General features: G+C 48.1%; 1 protein-coding gene across 5 annotated transcripts in view; it reads left to right on the top strand.

Moving 5' to 3' along the window:
• The window catches only part of Ninl (ninein like), a 73,015-nt gene that overhangs the window by 25,744 nt on the left and 24,208 nt on the right, over nucleotides 1–23,063 (top strand). For 3 of the 5 annotated variants that reach the window (XM_031372209.1, XM_031372206.1, XM_031372207.1), the window contains 9 exons: nucleotides 2,217–2,410; nucleotides 2,868–2,964; nucleotides 7,825–7,997; nucleotides 9,424–9,490; nucleotides 12,097–12,287; nucleotides 12,975–13,127; nucleotides 16,818–16,982; nucleotides 19,956–20,092; nucleotides 20,729–20,869. In XM_031372209.1, the coding sequence (XP_031228069.1) occupies nucleotides 2,228–2,410; nucleotides 2,868–2,964; nucleotides 7,825–7,997; nucleotides 9,424–9,490; nucleotides 12,097–12,287; nucleotides 12,975–13,127; nucleotides 16,818–16,982; nucleotides 19,956–20,092; nucleotides 20,729–20,869 (1,307 nt within the window). In that variant the 5' untranslated portion in view covers nucleotides 2,217–2,227. Of the gene's footprint in view, nucleotides 1–2,216; nucleotides 2,411–2,867; nucleotides 2,965–7,824; nucleotides 7,998–9,423; nucleotides 9,491–12,096; nucleotides 12,288–12,974; nucleotides 13,128–16,817; nucleotides 16,983–19,955; nucleotides 20,093–20,728; nucleotides 20,870–23,063 lie in introns of those variants that run through there. The other 2 variants (XM_031372208.1, XM_031372210.1) reach the window with 2 other exon arrangements.

The raw sequence follows: 23,063 nt of genomic DNA, 5'->3' as shown, positions 1-23,063 counted from the left end.
GTGGCTTTCTCTGTGTGTTATGGGACTGGCTGCAGAGCTTGTGCCCAAGGTCTGCTCAGAACACTAACACAGACAGACCCGGAAGAAACCGGAGTCACTAGGCTGGTGGAGTTCCTAAGTGCCTGGTCCCGCTGGTCCCAGTTACTCCCAGTGTTGGGACAGATGTTGGTTCCTGCTTACCTCTGATCCTAGGTGTGTCAGTGCGCCTGGGAGTGGAGCTTCCTCTGGGTGTAGTGTGACTGGCTGCAGAGCTTGTGCCCTAGGTCTGCTCTGGACTCCAGCCCAGACAGACCAGAAGGAATCCAAGTCACTGGGCTGGCGGAGTTCCTGTGTGCCTGGTCCAGCTGCTCCCTGTTACTCCCAGTGTTGGGACAGATGTTGTGTCCTCCTCACCTCTGATCCTCGGTGTGTTAGAGCACCTGGCAGTGGAGCTTCCTCTGGGTGTTGTGGGACTGGCTACGGAGCTTGGGCCCAAGGTCTTCTCAGGGCACATTCTGTAGTCCAACTCCCAACAATGGTCAGCAGCAGCTGTGAATGAAAGTCCAAGGATCTAGCAGTTGCTCAGTCCCACAAGGCAAGCCGGCAAAGAAGAGAGACTAAAAATAAATTTTTAATAAAGAATGTTTTGCTGTAGATTAAAAAATAATGTTCTAGTTGGATTGGTGACTTTTTTTATTAGAGCACTAATATCTTTAAAAGATACCTAAATATTATTTTATAACCTAATAAATAGATTTTTATAAACTTTTCAATTAATTTTAATTAATTGTGTTTGTCAGTGTGTGAGTGGGTAAAGGTATTAGTGTGGTGATGTGAGTTAAGGTATCTGTGTAGGCTACATGCATTAGATCCCCTGGAACTGACAGTTTAGGGCTGTGAGCCACCCTGTGTGGGTGCCAGGACTTGAACTTCCATCCTCTTTTACTGGCAGAAAAGGCATTTAACCAACCTTTCTAACCCCACACACTCCAGATTTTTATAACTAGGGATAAGATGCTAATATACGTCTTGTAGTTTTTTCAGCCTTCGAGTAAATCTGTGGTGAGGGTGGAGCAAGGTCTCACGATTACAGAAAGATCCAACAGTATCAATTGCATGACATTCTGAAGTTTTCTAATGTCAAAAGTTGACAGACAACTATTTCTGGGTATAGACTGACTTCTACTTTCCCTAGGTCTCTAATAGAGAAATGCTATACAAAGCACTAATTACTCATTGAACAGAGCTCATATCTACCCGGTGTATATTTTAGGAATCAAGAAACTGACCAGTTCGCTGTTTCAACCTCTTCACAATTCTTTATTATTGATTACCTGGTTAGTAGATGATTGAGAAGGGAACGAGTAAATTTTAAGTGAGTGCTAGGTATCCTTACATTATGAACTAATTGATATATTTGCTTGTAGACTCAGTCTCATATGTAGCCTGGTCTGGCCTGTGCACCTACCATTCTGCTCCCCATCTTTCTCACCTCCCCATCATGTATTTGTCTAGCACGGTGGGGGCACCCTGGATGTGTCTTCTGCCCTACCAATTTAGTTTTTAAGTAGATATTCTTATGTATATGGGGAGAACCTTGTATTTATAAGGTAAAATGAAAGTAGGGGAGATGTATTTTGAAAGTTAGTGTTTGCTCACCAAAATATCACAGATTTGTTTTGTTTTGTTTTGTTTCTTTTAGGTAGGAATTGTGTATAGTTTTCTGTTTATTTGTTTTCTACTCCATTCTTCTCCTCCTCCCCACTCTTTTTTCCCTCTCTTTTTCACTCCTTTCTCCCTTTCTTGTTTCCATTTTTGAAGATAGAATACTGTTGTGTTGCCCAGACCAACCTCAGACTATGGGACCCAAGAAGTCCTCTGCTTCAGCTTCATGTGAGCTGGTGTGGAGGCATGTGCCAGGTTCCATCTGTCTTCTGGTTACTCTGTAGCTTTTTAAAAACAAACAGACAAACAAACAAACAAACATACATACAAGAAGGAGATCTTTTTTCCTGTGACTGCTGAGTGATGGATGGCTTGGGTCCCTGCCATAGACACTAGCCTTTCCTGCAAAGAGGAGCTGTTTCCTCTCACTCCCCTCGACCCCACAAGGGCTCCCCGTACCTCTTTCCACATGCTAGCTCTGTCATCTGCTTTTGTCCAGTGTGTAGGCCTGAGGTAAATGGGGCTAAGAACCCTACCTAACCCGACACTTCACTTTTCTCCTTCATGACCAGCTTGCTATGGGATGGACAACGAAGAAGAGAACCACTATGTGTCACAGCTCAGGGATGTCTACAGCAGCTGTGACACCACGGGGACTGGGTTCCTGGATCAGGAAGAGCTGACCCAGCTGTGTACTAAGCTTGGCCTGGAAGAGCAGCTGCCGGCCCTCCTTCACATTCTTCTTGGAGATGACCGCTTGGCCAGGGTGAGTTGTGGACTCCTGCCGAGGGACAGTGCAGAGCTGTTCCGCTAGTGTGGGCATTTGGTCCACAGCACCCAAAGGAAGACGCTTGGGGAAGAAAAGTCACCAGCAATGAACCATGTCGTTCTAGGGCCTGAAAAAAGAACTTCAAGGAGTGTAAGCAGCCACACCCCATGTGTATGTGGCCCTCTACTCCAGCTGCCGTTGTTCTCTACTTGTGTGGTGTGGTTTGGTTTGGTTTGGTTTGGTAAAATGGTTTATTTGGTTGCAGTTTCAGATTCCTCCTGTGGTAGATTCTTCTAGTACATAATTGGAAAAGTGAAATGAACATCCTTACTCTGAAAGGCAATAGTCAGGTCTTTTGAGGAAAAAAAGATGCCAAGGGGGCTTTCGGCCCATGAAATTAAATGTGAGTCTGTGGAAAGTTAAGAGTGCCCTCTCCTTACTGAAACTCCCGCAGGTTACCTTTGAGGAGTTTAAGGAAGGCTTTGTGGCTGTGCTGTCATCCGGGTCTGCCGTGGAACCCTCTGATGAGGAAGGTAGTTCTTCAGAGTCAGGTAAGAGGATTTCCTCTCTTTCTTTCACTTATTTATCTGTGGCCCTTCAGGGTGTAGTTTAACTCTTCCAAATTCTAGCCTCTTTTTCTGTCACCAACAAGCCATCAAATGCCGACTTGAGCAGAATATCTGGAATTTCCTCTTCTGTGACTATCATCAGATTGTAACCTGCATTACCTGTAGGGGCCACTGACAAGGCACTGAGGGGTGTGGAGCAGCAAGAGGTGGAGCCTCAGGGATCTTAGGTATACCAAGCAAGCAGACTGGCCCTCTGCCCTGGACACTAATCTGCTCTCATAGCCAGTGGTGTTGCAGTGTGCCAATAGGGATAACAGGAATACCACTGTGGAAAGGTCTGTGGGGCAGGAACACGATGAGAAGTACAACAGACACATGGCAGGAAGCCACCAGGCCCAAGGATTGTGGGTACAAAATAATGGGGCCTGGTGTGAGGCAGCTGGAGGCTGGTCTGCTTGGGGACATGAGGACTGTGTGAGGTAGACAGTGATGATTTCAGGGTTCACTGGAAACAGCTACTTGCCATGGCCTGCTGTATGACCATATAGCAGGGTGAAGGATCCTAGTCAGGACCAGAGGTGTGGAGCTGAGTGACAGGCAGAGAGACTGGCTCACACCAAGTGTCTTCTAAGTGTGAAGCTTTGAGCTCCATGTGTATTCTATATAGGTTCTGTCTACCCTCTTAGAAATTCCACGGTGCAGTCTTACCCACAGTTGACCTGAGGATTCCATAGTACATGTTGGCTAGGATTTGAGTCCCTGTGTCCTAGTACCTGAGCCCCATGCACACAGTGTCAGAACATTATGCTTCTTGCCCTGGATGACATGGTCAGCCCGTTCCCTACCTCCTCTCTCATTGCAGAGGCTCTGGGCGCAGCACAAAGTTAGTGCCCAGACCACTTGCACAGGTATTTATTTGTCTCATACCCTTCTCTGCAAAGACATAAAGTGGGTTACTACCGATTCCTTTTTTTTTTCTTTAGAATTAGAAACTGAAAAACTTTTCTCACCTGAGTGCCCCATGCCTTTCCTGAAACACTGCCCCAATGCCATTGGAGAGAGACCAACCTCTGCCCATCTCTGTTGTGTAACTCTAGGGACAAGATGTGAACAACAGTGTTCTCTAGACAGAGCGAGCACTAACAGCAGGCCAAACACGATTTTACCGGAGCCTCAGTGGGGAAGCCCATGTGATTGGTAGGGTTACTCGCGGGAGCATGGCTACTTCACCCAGGCGCCACCAGCCTTCTTTCCTGTAGCTGTTGTTCCGTGCTGTTATAACCTTGGGCAAGGGTCTTGTGAATCTTGGTGTCTTTCTGAGCTTCCTCAGTCTGATAAGTTTTATTAGGTTTGCTAGTCTTGTGAAACTCCTGACTGGAGGAGGGAATGTTTCGGTTTGGAGGAAATAGCTTGCAGCAGTCTGGAAACATACGATCCTAGATCCTAACTGACCTTGTGGTATGGGTCTGTGGTGACAGAGCTGGGCCAGCTCTATGTTCCCCTTCCAGAGTTGAGTCTGGTTCAGTTCTTTTCATTCTCTAACTTGGCTATTCCTTGTCTCCTGTGCCTCACCACTGCCTGCTCCTCACCCATCTATGCTTCTTGGCCTTTTTTGGTTCCAGTTGCAACATCTTCATCCTAATTTCTAGCTACTTCTCGCCCAGTGCCTTCCTTCTGCCTTGATATTTGAACGTGTTTATCTATGTGGTTAAATGCCTGCACTTCTATTCCCCCTCCTGTTGTTAAAGGCCACTAACATGAAACTGAGCAGGTGTTGACTTTCCAACCCTGTTACACTTTCTCAATAGTCAGCACACTTGATATTGACGCATAGGTATCCAGGGCTTTAGTCAGTGTGTGGGGCTCCTGCAGGGTGTTGTGCAATATGTCTCAAGTAGGTGATGTGATGGGCTGGCTGAGAGAATGGTGGAAAATGCTAGGTCCCCGTGACTTACTGTGCTCCCACCTCATGGGAGAGCTCACTGTAGGGAGCAGACACTGCCCAGTCATTGTTGCCATTGCTCTGCTGTTGCCACTCCTGTGCTGAAGAGCCCTGTGGCTCCCCTTTTCTGAGTAGTGCTTCTCCATGATGGAGGGAGATTTCTCCTAGCCTGTTCTGGTTAGCTTCTTAGAACAATGAAACGTGGACAACAGAGGTATGAAGGGAGCCACTGGACAAAAGGAAGCCCACAAGGAAGATAAGTATGGGCAAGTTGCAGCATTTTCAGTTGTCCCCGAATGACTCCAGGATGGGGCTGTAGCCTTGGCCTGGTGGCCTGGGTCTCCTTGGAGGCAGGTCTCCTGGTGGGAGGAGGACAGTGGGCATCCTCTGTAAGGTTGCCCAGGTATCTGGTGCTCCCCACTGCACAGGACGGTGTCCTCTTCTAGCCCTACAAGAAGGTGCTTCCACAAGAGCCATGCCGAGCCGCACCTTACCTACAAATGGAAGCTAGTCACTGACAAGAGCTTATGTTTTATAACTGTTCCTTCTTGAGAGCCAAGCAAACAGATTTACTAAGGAAACATGAGAAAAAGTCTGTAGGGTTCAAGGGGCTCCAAACAAAGGAAACACTGCAGAGCTATGTTGTCATAGGGGCCTTTCATAGGATTTGTGGCAGAAACTGGACAAAGACAGGTGGTTTCGGTTGATGTTTTGTACTTTCAACATATCTCCTGGAGAGATGACTGTGCAGCGCTCTCCCAGCTAGGGTGGTGGTTACATGCTGAGTCTCCATCTTTGACTTGCTTGTGTGTTGGCTGCTAGCCCTGGAAAACTCTAACTATGCCCTTGCAAGTGTTGCTGCTCTCTGACCTTGGCAGGTCCTTTCTGGCTGCTAACGAAATTGTGTTCTCTTCGTTCTTCTGTTTACGTGCCTGGAAGGTCTTGGGTTAGGGTTAAAACATACTGAGGCAAACTGTTGGAGATAAGAAGTTTATTAAAAATGTCATCCACACCACAGATAGATAGATAACAGCATGTCAAGAAGGCCTCCAAGAAGAGTTCAGGCCACGGTACCAGAGAAAGCTTTCACGGTTTTAAGGAGAACATCCACAGCTCTTGAAGAAGTGTGATTGGCCTGCTTGAAGTTTTACTGTGTGGCCCCCTTTTTCCCTCTCTGCCTGTGGGGAATTGACTCTGGCCTCAGGGCATTGTCTCATATGTTCTCTTGATTTCTCTGTGGGCATGGAACCTTTTCTTTTCAACATATCCCATGACTTTTGTCCCTTCAAGGACACTATACCTGGCCTGCCAATGCCTGTTCTGTTGGTGCAGATAACGTAAGGTGCAATTGTCATGAGGACTGGTAATGTACCCCAACAATCATCTTGTGGATTTTCAGACACCTTGACTGCTGCACTGGCACTTCATAGTTGGCATATCCAGATTGGAACTTAGCATTGACCTCACCGAGCCTTGTTCCTCATCTCCAACTCCTGTCTGTCTTCAGGTCACCCAGATTTCTCTTCTGGTGGCCCCATGATCAGCAGGTAGTAACTTAACCATCAGCACAGAGGACAGAGGCCCGGTGGCCCTTGGCCTTACGAAGCTGCCTTCTGTTGGATAAAACCCAAGCCATATCTGCTGTGTCTAAAGGCTCCTCAGCTTCACGGCAGGCCAGTCTCAACGGGTGTATCCGTCTCTGCAGCTGCACTCCTTCAGAATCCTGACCCTGAATTCTCCTCCTGAACCCACTGCCTGACCCATGACTGCTTGTCTTATGGCCTCCTCTCTGCTCCCTTCCCATGTTAGTGAGAATGGTGTAGCTGTGCAGATTGGAGGAAGAAGGAACCACAGGGAAGTGTTGGGTGTAGAGTACTCCCTTCAGTCTGGAGACCACAGTCCATGCTGCAGCTGCCCTGGGCCTTCAGACTGCACAGGATTGCAGAGTGTGTTTTTGTCTGTGGCTCATGCTTGCCGATGGAGTACCTCTAGCCCCAAAGATTTGGTATCCTAATGTAACCAGCCTACCTAGCAAGAGTGAGGAGTTTTTAAAGAGACACATGTGTCCCTCACTCTGGCTATCTGGACCATTGAAACAAAGCTCCCAGGGAGTTGGGATTTCCGCCAGAAATCTCATACTGAGAGAAGGAAATTGCTGACTCCTGGTATGAGTTGAGCGGGATCTTGTCCCTAGGAAGGCAAAAGGATTTCACATAGGGCTGACAGCTTGTCAAACTACCTTGCAGGAGAGACTGGAGTCAAAACAGTAATGGGTCACAGAAGAGGCAGGACCATTTTATCCATATCTCTTGCCTTCTAGTTAAACCTTAACCTTTGAGGCAGGACCCTGAAGATAGACTTACTAGTGATAAATTTAAAGACAGTGGGTACATTTCTCCTACAAGAGGGGTTCACTGAATCTCTTTATCCCTGTTCTTAATGTGGGCACATTGAGTGCACCTGCTTTTCACTGTTAACTTGGCTCTTTTAATTGACTTACTGTGATGGTGGCTGAGCCAGGCTTGTTGGAGCACAGGCTGCAACCCTGAGTTGTGGGAAATAGTCCTCAGTTCTTTAGCTATGTGTTCTTGGACTGTTGGTGTCTCACTTCATAAACGAAACCAAAATATACTTGAGAGAATATAAAGAGCACCTGGTATTTATTCAGTAGGAGTGCACCTTGCCCAACCTGACATTCCCAGTTTTGTTTTGAGTAATAGGACATCCACTATCAGCTGATCATGTCCTTGTGTCCTCCAGATGGGTGTTCAACAGTGTGTCTGTGAGCCATACTGGAGGTTAATGGTCCAGCTTCCAAGAGAGGATCGTGTCACCATGCAGGGCCTATAGCCTGCTTTTATAGCCATCCCCTCTTCATTTGTCTCCTTTTCTCCTTCCAGCTACTTCCTGTGCTGTCCCTCCAAAGTACATGAGGGGCTCTAAGTGGTATGGCCGTCGGAGCCTACCTGAGCTTGGTGACTCTGCCACTGCAACCAAATATGGATCAGAACAGCAGGCCAAGGGCAGTGTGAAGCCTCCGCTGAGACGCTCTGCATCTCTGGAAAGTGTGGAGGTTAGTCAGCCAACCCTTCCCATTTAGACTGCCAAACATTAGGGAATGCCACTGTTCCGAAGAATGGTCCTGGAGAATGTGGCAGGGAACCAAGTTCCTGAGCAGCTTGAGTTGTTAGCAGCCTGGGCACACATGGCAGCTGTGCTTCATGAGAAGCGCTCTTCTCTCTTTGGGGCACTCCTGGTCCCAGGCCACGCTCCTTCAGATTTGAGTGATGGGGACTTTGTTGTGACCTTTATTTCTCTCTCCTGGCTCACCAGCCACACCTTTCTTTTATTTTGGAAAGTCCAAGTTAGAGCTTCAGAACAGGGGAACATTTCATGCCAAAGAGTGGGAATGGAGCCTTTGGTAAGCCTCAGGGTGAGGAAAGTGGGTCCTGAATCCACAGTACTGTCTGCCTCAGGATATGCCAAGGCCCATGCGTCTGTAGTCCAGCAAGGTTGAGCTGGATGCCTCCCGAAGCGTGGGAGCCAAACCTTTCTTTCCCTGCCCCTGAGCCTGCTGTGGCTAACAGTGGAGCCTTTCCAACTACAGGTAAAGAAACCTGCGCATTGGGCAGGTGAGGTGTTTCAGTGGGAAAAGGAACCTCTGCAAAGCCTGGTGGGTTGAGAGAGGACACGTCTAAGCTAGTGACCCTCCACCTTCGTTGTGATTCTTCATCTCCGACTCAGAGTACAGACACAGGGAACACTGTGTTGTCAGCTGAGTTAAACACATTAGAAAAATGAAACTATTTATCACCAACATGCATTCTGACTCCTGAGAATGGGGGGGGGGGCAGCTGGTCACCCAGAGGGTCACCCAAGCATTCATTTGGGAATCAGCGGGTCACACAGCATTTGTTCAGCAGCTAGTGTTAACTCTGGTCTGCTGATGTAGTGAGGCTTTTATTCAGCTGACCCATTCCTTGATGGCCCTGTCTTCTCTGCTATCTAGGCTTACTGTGGACTATGCTATCCCCAGAACCCCTAAAGGGACAGAGGCTCGCCCTTCTGTTTGCTGAACTAATATAATAGGGATGGTAAAGAATGTCCACAGGGCCATAATAATCGCAGTATGTATTGAAGGTGTCCACGGGTGGACTGTGAGACAATTCCTGTCAAAGCTGGCTAGATTCTGCTCTGGGATGCAGGAGCTTTCTGTGTTTTCAGTGTGGCCTGCTGGTAGTTTATGCTAAGAAGCCAGAGTATAAAGAACGAGGCATGTGACCAACCTTATGTCTGAACCCTTTGCTTTGGAGAAGTGTTAGTCTTTACAAAGACTCTGCTTAGTGGGACCACAGCTTGTTGAGCTTCAGTCCAGGGGTGCCAGCCCAGAGAACATCTTCAGTGACCCCTCCCACCCCAACATCCTTTGTGCTTATTCCTGGTGTTCCACTGTGTCACCCACTGGGGCACTCATATCCTTCTCTTGCCTTTTTTCACAGAGCCTCAAGTCAGATGAAGACGCTGAGAGTGCTAAAGAACCTCAGAATGAATTATTTGAAGCACAAGGTAAACTGTAGCTTCATATTTCATGCTGTACCTGATTAGAGCTCTGAGAGCCAGGCTGTGGCAGAGGGCAGTGGTCTTGGGAACTGCATATTGTTTGTGTGTGAGGCCCTCATAGGTTCCTCCTCCAGAGGTGGTTGGAATGATGGCATCGCCCCAGAGACAGTCACTTGGTCTTCAGTTTCCCCCAAGTTCCAGACAATGTCGCAGGGTGCTGCTGCTCTTAATCGTGGCCTGTGAGTTCCAGTGTGAACCCAGATGACAAGTATCACCCGGGACTCTTAGGCCAAAGGGATCTGCTTGGCCTGCTTGCAGTCTCTTGTACTGTGAAGGGGTAGTCTCAGACCTTACCAGGGTGTGAGTTGTCCTCTAGCAGAGAGTAGCACATGGTCCTGCTTCTGAAGAGCCTGATGCAGCAACCAAAGACCCGCAGTTGGAGCAAATCAGTACATCAGCATCAGAAGAGTGTAGATGGACCAGGGGCTCTTGGCCATCAGAAGTGCTGTTGTGTGTGTGGTGCTGAGCTCCAGATAGCCACTGGGTGCACGGGCATGAGCTGGGTGTGGAATCCATCGGCACCTTTTTGAGATGGCAGTTGCATTATATGTTCCTGGGGCTCCAGAAACTCACACAAAGTTTTTCTTAGTAGTACCCTGGGAGACATTACAGAGGTTCTATAGGGAAGTGACTTGATTTATTCAGACTCATGTTTGCCTGTGTTGCTTCTGTGATGAGAGATGATGAAATGGTGCTTAAGAATCCTGGGTTGGCTCACTGAGTAGAGTGCTTGTCATATATCCAGAGACCCTGACTCAGATTCCCAGCACTCATAAAAAAAAGTTGGATTTGTCAGCACACATCTGAAATTGAGCCCTGGTAAGGCAGAGACAGTGGGATCCCTAGGGCTTGCTGACTACTTAGGCTAGCCCAATCAGTAAGCTCAAAGCGCAGTGAGGGAATCTGCCCTGGAGAATAAGGTGGTAAGTGATTAAGACACATGACATCTCCAAATGTTACATGTATGTGTATCAGTGAACACATGTAAACAGACAGACACAGACACACACACACACACACTAACAAAAAATGAATTGACTCCTGGAACTTAACTAGGGAGATAATACCAAGGCCAGTGGCAAACAGCTTGAAAGCAAGAGGACAATATACAAGTAGCTGCCAACACCAGCCATGCCGCAGAAGTGATGAAAGTAGCCTGACAGCTTGGGGGTGTCAGGGCCTGAGGAGCTGGCCAGAGGGCACTACCTAGGCCCTTCTCACCCGTTCCACAGGCTGAAGGCTGTCTGAGCAACGCTTGCTTAGTGCAACCCAAGGCTCACGCAGAAGGCTTTTGATGAGCTTATGAATAAGAGTGAAGTTCACACCAGGCCTTGATGGCCTCAGCAGCCAAATGCTTCATGCTGCTGCAGAGCTTCTCTGGGAAGAGGATTGCAGTACTTAGGAAAAGCCCAAGAAGGTGGGTAGCGTGGTTCAGTATCGAGACCTGTGAAGGCTGAGGATGGGAGGGTGTGAAGATGGCTCACATAACTGGTCTGAGGCTCAGATGTGGACTGCGTTTGAATCAGAGGACCTCTTAGCATGGCAGGGCTTCCTCATAGCTTAATGGCTCAGGTCTCCTCATACAAGGGCTGGCCAGCTGGGCTGTTGATCTCTTGTGTTGTGGGAGCCCATCCTACGATCACACAGCATGGCTTGTGTTATGTTCTGCTGGTGAAAGCTGTCTCAAGGCTTCTAGGTTGCAGAGAGGCTAGAGACCCCTGGATGTTGGTGGAAGAAAAGGTATCAGGATTTGGAGTTGTGTTTTTAAACTGCCTCGTGGGGGAAAGCCAAAAAGATGAAAGCAGTCATCTGAGACAAGGGGAGAAGCGGGAACATGAATGTGGCATGTGCTTCAGTAAGCAAGTGGGGAGCAAACTGCAAGACCCTTTAGAGCCAGCCCTGTGAGACAAGGGCAGCATAGAGCCAGCCCTGTGAGACGAGGGCAGCATAGAGCCAGCCCTGTGAGACAAGGGCAGCATAGAGCCAGCCCTGTGAGACGAGGGCAGCAGGAAGTTGTTGAAAACCTTTGGCGAGGCCAGTGATGAAAGGCACTCGTGGGTTAGGCTGCAGTGACCAGGAAGGGGGTGACTAGGGCTGGTTGAACAAACTGAATTCTCTTCTGCCTGTAGACTGCCCAGCTCCAATCCTCCTGTAAAGAATTGGGAGGTGCTCAATGGATGCATTTGTGGAGCTGAAAAGATACTAGCCCACTTATGAAAACACAGAGCTTCTAGTTTTGACTACCCACAGGCCATGGGCAGAGTTTAGGCCTCATTGTCCTACACACAGAAAGTCTCTAACACTGGGATAATGCCCTGCAGTCTACGTCTTGGATCAGGTTGCACTGGCCAGGCCCTTTGGTATGTTTTCCACTGCCCAGCCCATGGTGTCATTTGGAATACTCCAGCTTGGCTCTCTGTGGAGGACACTGGCTTTTATGTTACTTGTTGAGTTATGAAAGTAACTAATGCCCATAAAGCCTAAGTATTCCATTGTGGTTTCTTTATTATTATTATTTATCACCATTTAACTATGACCCTCCCTTGCTTCAGGCCAGCTGCGATCCTGGGGTTGTGAGGTCTTCGGAACACCCCGGAAATCCTGTAGCCCCTCCTTCAACACTCCTGAGAACCAGGTCCAGGGCATCTGGCATGAGCTGGGGGTTGGAAGCAGTGGTCACCTGAATGAGCAGGAGCTGGCTGTGGTCTGCCGAAGCATTGGGCTCCATGGTCTTGAGAAACAGGTGAAGGCCTGGGGCCACCTCAGTGACATGGTATTTGTAGCGATCATATTTAGTGCCAAGCCTGGAAAGCCTGTTCACCTTCAGACAGCAGTTTTCTTCTGCAGTTTGTAATCTCAGATCTTTTGATGGCTCCTAGTGCTGTTGCCTAAAACTCTGAGATACCTTTGAGAGTCCATCTTCAACCACACAGTTCTTCCTCATAAACTCTCAGCTGCCATTGCAGGTCTCAGCTGCTTCTAAAAGTTTCCCTTCCAGCTGTCCTCTGCCTGAACCAAATATCCTCCTTCTGCCCAGCCCAACACAGCACATGAGCCTTGCTACACCCTAGGTGGAGGTTCCAGCCTTTTGGGAAGACTTGGACAGGAAGTTGGCTATGGTGATACTGTAGGTTCCCACCTGTTATAGTTCCTACCTGATATCCTTGCTGGACCATGAACTGTTACAGTTCAGGCTGAGTTTACAGCAAATCCCTGCCCCCAGTGGACACTTGAGTATCTTAGAGTTAGGATGCTCAGATGCTGCCCCCTCCCACCTGGCAAGGCAGGAATGAACCAGCTGAAGCAGCCTTCATGAAACAGTTAGACAGTTTAATCTTTAGATAAGCTCAGAGCCCTAGTTGGGTGCTTGGAGCCAGAGGGACAGAACAAGGTGGCTCTCCAGGCCTGAAGGGTGCTGGCTTTTGTCTAGGAACTCGAAGAACTGTTCAGCAAACTGGACCAAGATGGAGATGGCAGAGTGAGTCTTGCAGAGTTTCAGCTTGGCCTGTTTGGTCATGAGCCTCCTTTGCTTCCAGCATCTTCCAGTCTGACCAAACCAAACAGGCTTTGGTCTCATTATCAGGTAAAATGGGAGAACTAGCTGTCAAACACCAACAGTAATTGGTGTTGCTCCTTGCCAGATGAGTGTGCTGGCTGATGATTCTGCCAGTGTCATGGCACTGAGCACAGAAGCTGCGTAAATGTGCACACACCTGTGCATAGCAGTGTTCTTGGACCTTGAGCTTGTCTGGTGGTGCTCAATACACATTCCTGACTGTGTATAACTCACCTTCTCTGAGCTGTGTTCATCTGTAAAATGGAAGCATCAGGAGTTTCAGAGAATAATGCAGTCTGGGGAACATGGCTATTCCTCAGATTGTCCTCTTTATGTGCCACTGAGTGATGATTTTCAGTGAGACAACTGTCTCTTCTCCCTTTCGTGCACTCTAAATGGGTTGTAGAGTAATGCAGCGTGTCTGGGGTTTGTCCTCTATGTGGATTATTTTTCCTGTCCCGAAGTCGTGAATTTTATGTTGTCCAGGTCACCTTGCTCAGAGGTGACTGGCCCAAAACTTTGTGTCATTAGCATTAGGACATAGCACAGGCTAGCTCTGGGGACAGGCACTGGTATGGACAAGGCACACTTGAGAATCTGAGGTTTTGACTGAGTCAGTGGGGATCAGCAGGGCAAGCACTACATGGTAACAGCCCTGCGAGTCTGAAATACCAAGGAACTGAGTGTGGATCTGTGGTGGAACTCTTTCCCAGCATGGGCAAGCTCTGGGCCATTCTTAGCACCACATACATATATGCAAGTCTGAGAACCTGAAGATGGGACTCCCCACACACAAGTCATATTCAGTGTTGGTTCATCTGGATACCCCCTCTGAGTAAGGCCACATGTTTCTCGTGCTTTGATATCACTGTCACCTGTTATCAAATGGTATCCTCACAGTCTCTGAACCTCCTCCTACAAGACCCAGCAACTGCCTGGACACCACAGGCTAGCATATAAGGAGGACTGTGGGTCCCATGTGCTTCTCAGAAGTTACCTCTTCATCTTGTGGTCTCTTCTGTGGCAGAGGTCATGGTCTAGAATGTTCTAGAAGTTACAGCTCCTTTTTGTATACCTACTTCCTTTCCTTTCCTGCACCTGGTGAACTGCTCCCATGCTTCTGGCACTGTGGATGCTGGACCATCTTCCCACCTTGTTCGCTTTGCTTTGCTCACAAACTACATACAGCACAGGCATGTAGCTGCATTCATACATACTTTACTGTGCTCACTGTGCATACATCATCTCTACATGCACAACTTAGTGAGTGCACACACATCCACCATGCTTGCATTGCTATTGTAGATGTGGCACATCCATTTTATGTATCTTCTGTGCACACACTATAAATGCTCACCAGTTGTACATATGTATGTTCACTGTATACTCATTACCAATTATGTACACACTTTCTGTATGTGTGCACCCACTCTAGGCGTGCTCAGGCTCTCTATGTGTGTACCCTCTCTAGACATGTGCACATCCATTGTACATGAGAACTTCATGAAGACACATTGCATTCACTGAAAGTGCATACCTGCTGTAGACCTATCTGCATCCACTGTGCCTGAACATCCACTGTATGTAGATGTGTTTAGGCTCTGTACATGCATCACCCAGTATAGAAACATGCACATCCACACATCCACTGAATGTGTGTACCTTCTGTAGCCACATTCATGTCTACAGTGCACGCACACGCACTATAGATTTGTGATGTCTTTGTCTGTGTACCTAGTATGTACTCCACATTTCCTGTCTGTGCACATCTGCAGAAGACAAGCACAGGTTCTCTATATGCACAACCATTGTAGATACACAACAGAACAAAGGTGCACTCATTATAGATATGTGTACATCCACTATACTTGCTCATTGTATACAAGCGCATCTTACTATATACGCTCCTGCTATAAACATACATGCAGGCTCTGTACATACACACCCAGATAAACATTTGCTTATCCACTGTACATGTTTATACATAGGTGCACATCAAATGTAGGTGTGTACCTACCATAAACATACATAATGACAGCAGACATTTATCTACCAAATGTGTAAACTCAGTGTGTGTTTACATACATGGCACACAGTCATGTGTGCTCACAATTTGTACACAAATATGTACATATATTAACATAAGCCTATACTCACTGTGCACACTCTGTAAGTGCACACACACTGTGCACTTATGGCACATGGTGCCAAGACAGGGAGAGGGCAGTGTCTGATTAGTCTGTAAGGCACCGGATTCCTGTCCTTCTGACGTCTCCTGTTTCAGAATGCCTGCCTCTTACTTTGGGCAACACTCAAGACTCAAAACTTCAGCAAACTAACCAGCTTGACTGCAAGGTTGAGCCTACCATGTCCATGTGGGCTCTGGTGGCTTTCTGTGGCTGAGCCAGCTCCAGGAAGGCAAGCTCCAGAGGGATTCACCTCTGCCCTGTCCTTCCTCTAGATCCTGAGGAGAGGCTAGCAATTCCTCAGTGAATTTGGGTTTAAGAGCTGTGTTCAGGTGGCCGTCAGTAGACAGTAGAGATGTTCTCTCCCTCTGTAAATGGGACAAGATGTCTGCTTTGTTGTAAACAAAAGGATTGAAAGACAGCCACACAGCTCAGCAAATACTCTCTCCCCAGGCATGTTGGAGAGGTTGGGCCAGCTGAAAGAGCTGGTGTATTGGACAAGAGGGGGCCTGGAGCTGCAGGAATGGTGGGCTCTACCAAGCCCTTCCCGGAATGCTACACATTGATGAAACCTTTGCAGGCTGCTCTGGGAAGAGTTGTCAGACTGAGGCTCAAGAAAGGGGCAAGCTAGGATTGGGAGAAGACAGGCTGGTCAGTGCTGGGGAAAGCATTTCAGCCTAGGAGTCTTGAGAAGAGAAAGGATCTGGAGGAGCTCGAGGTGGTGAGGAGAGTTGGCAACAGCCCATCTGTTTCCTGAAGTGGGGAGTTGGGTCCTGGGTGCAGTGGGTGCACGGTGTTCCCTAGTGTACAGCAAGCACTACCTCCCTCAGTTCCAAGGTTCCGTACAGCTGAGACTTGTGAAGAACCCCAGGTGGGACAGGAGAGGGCAGGAAATCATTCTCACCCTTGGGTTCAGGGAGTAGAGAAGTCTCACAGGTAGCTTTCCCTCTGGAGACTTTCTATCCCATAAACCTCCCCAGTACTGCTACAACCTAGTACAACTGGGCTGTGGGGCTGAGTTCTGGAAAATGTGGAGTTCTCCTTTGACGATTCTGCCCCTTTCTGAGCCCATCTGTTATTTCATCTCATCTCTTAGCCTGGGTTTTCCTGGTACATGTACTTTCTTAACAAAGGACAAAATGGCCAGATCCCTTTATGTGCCTTCTTTACACGATGGATTGTTTGCTACAGCTGGCTCAGGCCTCTCAGGCATGAGGTGACAGTGATAAATAAGAGCAGGTGTGCAGGGACCCTTGCAAGACCTGGGGCTGGGGTCCAAGGACTAGGTGTGGTTGCACTTCTGTCCCTTGCAGAACCTTGTGGTCCCAGGTAAACCTTGGACTATGCCACGGGTCTTCCCTAGGGAAGGGGGCTGCAGATCATTGCGGGTATGCATTCTCTTCTTTTAGGCTTCCATGAGAAGGCAAAATACTGAGCACAGGCTGTCAAGGTGAGATGTTTGTGAGTGTGCACAGACACCACATTCTCAACTTGCCTGAGTGCTCAGGGTTCCTTCCTTCCTGATGTGCAGGAGGAAAGCGGCTGCCACACCACCACGACCTCGTCCCTCGTGTCTGTGTTGTCAGGGCTGCGCCTCTTCTCCAGTGTCGACGATGGCAGTGGCTTTGCCTTTCCTGAGCAGGTCATCTCCGCGTGGGCCCAGGAGGGCATTCAGAACGGAAGGGAGATCTTGCAGGTTTGCAACTCACTGCTTATGGCTGCCCGTTGGGGAGTATCTAAGGCACTGTGGGGCTGAGCAGGGAACATGGGGGCCGCATGTCCATGGAAGATAAATGCAGCAGAGCGTGTGCTGACAGTATTTCACCCAATGCATGGGAGCCCCTAAAGGAAACATTTTTTTTTCATAAATTTTTTGCAATTAAAATGTAGGAAATTTTAATTTGAAACTTTAAAACATAGGGAAAACAGTTGGGAAATGTCCATTCAGAGGTAAGATTCAGTGTCGTACACACCTTCCCTGATTGTCACCTAAGAAGGAAGTCACACGGTCTTTGTCTTTTTATTATTATTGTTTTTGTTTTTTGTTTGTTAGTTTTTTTTTAGTTATTTACTTCCCGTCCCGCTCACTGCCCTCTCCCAGTCACACAGTCTTCTTTTTATTATTATTGTTTTTGGTTTTTGTTGTTTGTTCTGTTTTTACTTATTTACTTCCAATCCCGCTCACTGTCCCCCTCCCAGTCACACAGTCTTCTCCTTTTTATTATTATTGTTTTTTCTTGTTTGTTTGTTCTGTTTTTACTTATTTACTTCCCATCCCACTCACTGCCCCCCCCCCCTTCACACAGTCTTTTCGTGCTAAGAGGACATTTAATGAGCACCATCAGCCAGTCATGATGAGCCCACGGTGAGCCCACAGGGAGCCCATGGTGAGCCCTCATAGGTGGTATTGCTCACAGTTGGGCTTATCCTTGCTCCCTAGGTTTTGGTTGAGTTGCATGTGTGGTTTAGATAAAGATCTGCCTAGGACTGCCAGGTCAGGCTCACTGGGAACAGCAGGGATGAGAAACTACCTCCCTCCAGGAAGTGGTGTAAACTAGATTTAGTTTTTTTTCCAAATTTTGCTTCCCATTGTTTGGTTGGGGGTCAGAAGATAACTCAGCAGGTAAGACTGCCTATTGTTCTTGCAGAGGACCCAGACTCAGCGCCCAGCACCACATCGAGTGGTTAATAACTCCAAGAGACCTCATGTCTTTGGTCTCTATTGTCACCTGCACTCAGGGAAACACACCCACACAGACACACATGCACACACATAATTAAAAATTTAAATATATATACTTTTAAATCACAACTAAGGGAGCTGGGCAGTAGTGGTATACCCCTTTAATCCCAGTACCTGGGAGGCAGAGGCAGGCGGATCTTTGAGTTTGAAGCCAGCCTGGTCTACAAAGTGAGTTCCAGGACAGTCAGATCTACACAGAGAAACCCTGCCAGGAAAACAAACAATCAAACAAACAAAAACTTCAATTGGCTAGGTGGTGGTGGCACATCCCTTTAATCCCAACACTTGGGAGGCAGAGACAGGCAGACTTCTGTGAATTCAAGGCCAGCCTGGCCTACAGAGAAAGTTCTGGGACAGCCAGGGCTACACAAAGAAATCCTATATTTATTTAAAAAAAAAAAAATCTTAAGGAGGCCTGGGGAGATGGCTCAGTTCATAAAATACTAGATGCACATGCACGAGGAGCTGAGTGTGTGTAATCCCAGCCCTGATGAGGCAGAGACAAGAAGATCCTCAGAGTTTGGCTTTATGACCTACCAGCTTAACCTACTTGGCATATGCACTTATGGACAAAAGTGCATATAAAAGGTGCTAATAAAAGAACTTCTCTCAAAACAACAACAGCAAGCAAACAAACAAGCAAACAAAAATCTAGGAGAATTGCATCTGAAGAGGGACACCATGGGCTTCCTTTTGTGAATGTTTACCCACATGCACGTGAGCCTCTGGTAGAATTTTTCCAAACATAAATAAATGTGTTACACATTCTAGCTTAATTTTCTTAGTATCGGTATCATACTATGTCACTATTAGTTTATGCAGCCCTTCCTTGCGATTGGACAAGTAGGTTTTTCCGTGACTTCTGTCCTCATCTCAGCTTCTGTGCTTATGCTGTGTTGCAACAAGCCATCACCTAGCTTTACTCATTTTGGTTTTGGTTTTGGTTTGTGTGAGCATGCGTGCATGCATGTGTTCATGTATAATATGCCATGGTACACACGTGGGGCTCAGAGGATAACTTCAGGTATCAGTCCTTGCCTTTTATTTTGTTTAAGATGAGCTCTTTTGTCCATAAGTGCATATGCCATCTGGCTTGTGAGCTTTGAGGACTCCTCCTGCCTCCCTCTCATTTCACCATAAGAGTGCTGGCATTGCAGGTGCGAGCTACAGCACCAAGCTTCACTTGAACACTCAAACTTAAGTTCCGGCACTTACAAGCAAGTACTTTACTCATTGACCCAGCTCCACAGTTCTCCGGGGTAGTTTTGACGCCTCCCTTTTACTTAGACAAGAAGCTGTTGCTGTGACATATTTCTCTAACTTTTCGGACCTTGATCCATCTGGGGACCCTTGCAAGGGGCTCCCAGCACTCTTGCCCTGTTTGTGGGCTGTACAGTGAGACCTTTTCATTCACATAAAAAAGAGCCTGTCAGGGGCTTGATTGGCCTTGAGCAGTTGGATGTCAAGTGTTAGGTGGCTATATCAGGACTTTGGTCTCTCCTCTTCACATGGGTGATCCAAAGGCTTACCTTAGTACTGAAAACTGTTGGTTTCAGAGGAAGAGAGGGCCCTCCTCCCCAGTTCTCCTCTTCAGTCCATGTGGTGTATTGAGGTGGGATATGCACCTTACTGTAGCCTGTACTTTGATTAGGCAGAAGAACTCCGTCCACATTGAGTTGTACCCACTGTTGAAGTGGGTCTTGGGGACTACAGTGTGATGAGGAAGCCCAATGTTGACAGCCCATTTGAGTTACTGGGGTTGAGGAAGAGCACCCCAACAACCAGAGACCCTTGCAGACAGGAAAGGGGCAGGTGCTTGCTATAGTAGCCGCTGTGAGTATGGGCCCCTGCACTGTCACAGGGCGAGAGAGTACATTTGGAGAAGTCTCTCACTCCCCCTTCCCTTCCCGGGCTTCCTGATTCCAGAGCCTGGACTTCAATGTGGATGAGAAGGTGAACCTCTTGGAGCTGACCTGGGCCCTTGACAATGAACTCCTAACAGTTGATGGCGTCATCCAGCAGGCAGCCCTGGCCTGCTACCGCCAGGAACTGAGCTACCACCAGTAAGAGCCCACAAGGGAATGGGATAAAGTCCTGCTGGTGGGGTCCACCTCCCAGGAACTTCAGGCGGTACCTCCTGTGCCTTACCTCCATCTCCCCTGGTGACTCCTGGTCTGTTTTCTGCTCTCCCACCCCTGTAAATAGAATTCAAATGAAGAGAACAGAGGAGGCCTGAGGGCCCATAGCTGTTCATTGTTGCTACTCCTTGGATTATATGTCCCCAGAATCAAAGACTACATGTGTATCCTTAAATATGGGGGCATTTTAGAAATCCTTATGTCCAGGAACTCATTCAGTCACTTTTACTATGTTTTAAATTTTGAACTTGAGCCTCATCCTGCTGATTCTAGAGCTCACTGTTGTGGAGGCAGAAACCATGTGGTTTGAGAGGGCCCTGCTTCAAGAGTAACCAAGGGATCTGAGCTGAGGCTGACAACAGAGAAAAAGTCCCTTTGAATGAACCTTCCTGATGGGCTGGGATCTGGTTCATCTTACTGTTGAGTCCGTCATTTGCCTTTCTTAACATGTGCACTGGGAAAATGGTCATAACATAGCTCCAAGGAGGTGGTTGTGGGGCAGTGAAACCTGAGCAAGTCTGTCAGGTTGACAACAGTGTCCATCTGTCCTTCCCATGGTAGAGGGCAAGTGGAACAGCTGGTGCAGGAGCGGGACAAGGCAAGGCAGGACCTGGAGAAAGCTGAGAAGAGGAACCTGGACTTTGTAAGAGAAATGGATGACTGCCACTCAGCGCTGGAACAACTCACAGAAAAGAAAATCAAGTAGGTTTTGGGCTCACAGCTTCTGGGCAGACACAGCAATGACTCCCTCCCATCCTTGGAAACCAGCCAGGGGCCAGATGATCTGGTGTCTTTCTGGAGCCAGTGGAAGTTGGGACAACTTTGGGGATACCTATTTTGAAAGGAAGTTTGTGGCTAACAAGCCATGTCCTGCTTTTTGTGATGTGGGTACAGTGGCCCCTGGTGTCTCCTGTGTGCCTGTGGCCATGGAAATAATCTTAGCTCTGTCCATGAACTTACCAGGGTATTTCTTAACTGGAGTTGTCTATATTGCAAGACACTGAGTGCTTTGGAAGGAACAGTACCACAACTGCTCCATAAGGGCTAGTGAGAGAAGGTGGCTCAGGGGGCCAAAATGAATAACACAAAATTACCTCTTGGGTTTATTAACCAGACATTGGAAGAAGCCCTGGCATGAAAATCAAAGCTAAGGTATCAGAAGAACATCTTCAACTCTGCTGTGGGAGTCCTAGGCTTCCTGGCCATCCCTAGTTAGGTAGTCATCTGCCTGACGCTTTTACTCACCCACATCTGTGTTATGATGTAGACCAGAGAGTGCGGGTTGTTTTCCCGTCTTCTCCATCTTGAGTTGGGCACTCATCCAGGAGAGGCCTGCCCAAGACCAGATCCCAATTCTGCTATGCCTGAACCCTTCATTCAGCTCCTCTCCTGTGGGCTAGGTGGGGCCAATTCTGCATCTCTGTGCTTAGCACTGAGTGGCAGCACTTGTCTCGTGTGGACTGTACTGCACGAGGAGAGAAAAGGAAGGCCGTTCACGAGGAATGGTTGTGCACTTGCTGAGGAGTCTGTGCGTCCTGTTGTGAGTGCCTTGGCATCTAAAGGCCAGGCTTCTTCACAGCAGTCCTGACAGCTTGGGAATGTGGCGTTACATGTCTCCCTGATGGGAGTTCGGGGACTTCGCAGGGATTTTCATTCTCCTTTATTTACCTTTGTAGCTCTGGTGCCTGTGTCCACCCATCTGGCAAGGAGCTATTAGACCATCATGGCCACAGGGACAAGGGACAGGCAGGGTAGGGTTGGATTGGAGCCACAGCAGCCTAGACAATACCTTCTGTAGCTAAGAGCAGCTAGCCTCAGGTCCCACAGGCTCTGCAGGTGATCCCTCTGCATCTGGAGCTCAGCAGCTAGCCCCTACCTCCTATCAGTTTGGTTATGTTCTGCTAAATATTGGGTTAAGACAAAACCCCCTTTCTTCCTTCCCCACGGTTGTTCTGGCACTGTTCCCAGGCATCCCAGAGCCAGAGGTGAAGGAAGAAGACGGTGAGGCCTCAAGCTGTTGCCACCCTGTCTGTGTCAGTGCTGCCTCACCTAACCCCCCACCCCCGCATCCATTCCCATTTTCAGTTAGAAAAATGGAGAGTCAGACAAACTCACAATTACTCGTGGATGTATGGAGGTGAAGCCCGAGTCTTCTCTGTCCGGTCTTACGTCATTCCTCTCTCCCTTTGTCCCAGGTCTCATGCATACTAAGCAAGTGCTGTACTACAGCGCTGTGTCCCTATCCCTTTTTATTTCATTTCAAGACAGTCTTACTGAGCTCCCCAAGCTGGCTGCCCACTTGGAATCTTCCTGCCTCGGTCTCCTGAGTAGCTGTGGTTGTAAATAGTAGCACGAACCACTGTGCCTAGCCAGCCTTACACTATTTCAAAGATAGCTTATTTGGTTAGGGAGTGTAGGAACCTTAGGTTGGAGGTGCAAAGCCTGCTCGCTTTGTCAGGCTAAGTGTATTATTAGGCATCTCAGAGTCCGCTGGGGCCTTTTGGTCCACTGTGAGGAGCCCCTCCTTCTCATTGACCTGTGCACTCGAGTTCCTATAGATCTGCTGTATAGGAGGGAATCCCTGCCTTCCTTCCTGCATCCAGTGCTGCCCCACACTGTCCATCTCTAGTAGGACAGGGCTTTGTGTGTGTGTCCACATGTGCCCCTCTCTGAGGTCTGGGGAAGAACAGATGCTGCAGGCTCATGTTGTGCATAAGTTGACATTATGGAGATGAGAATGTGAGCCTTGACTGCAGCTGTGTTTGAAAATAAGCATGGAAGTGCCTGTGGATGCACGGCTGTGAGTATATGGGTAAGCATGAGGTGCCTGTGGATGTACGGCTGTGAGTATATGGGTAAGCATGAAGTGCGTGTGGATGTACGGCTGTGAGTATAT

Source organism: Mastomys coucha, unplaced genomic scaffold (genome assembly GCF_008632895.1).
Source record: "Mastomys coucha isolate ucsf_1 unplaced genomic scaffold, UCSF_Mcou_1 pScaffold15, whole genome shotgun sequence".
In the NCBI taxonomy this organism is placed as follows: Eukaryota; Metazoa; Chordata; class Mammalia; order Rodentia; family Muridae; genus Mastomys; species Mastomys coucha.
The sequence above is the reverse complement of the archived record's forward strand: the minus strand, read 5'-3'. Positions and strand labels throughout refer to the sequence as shown.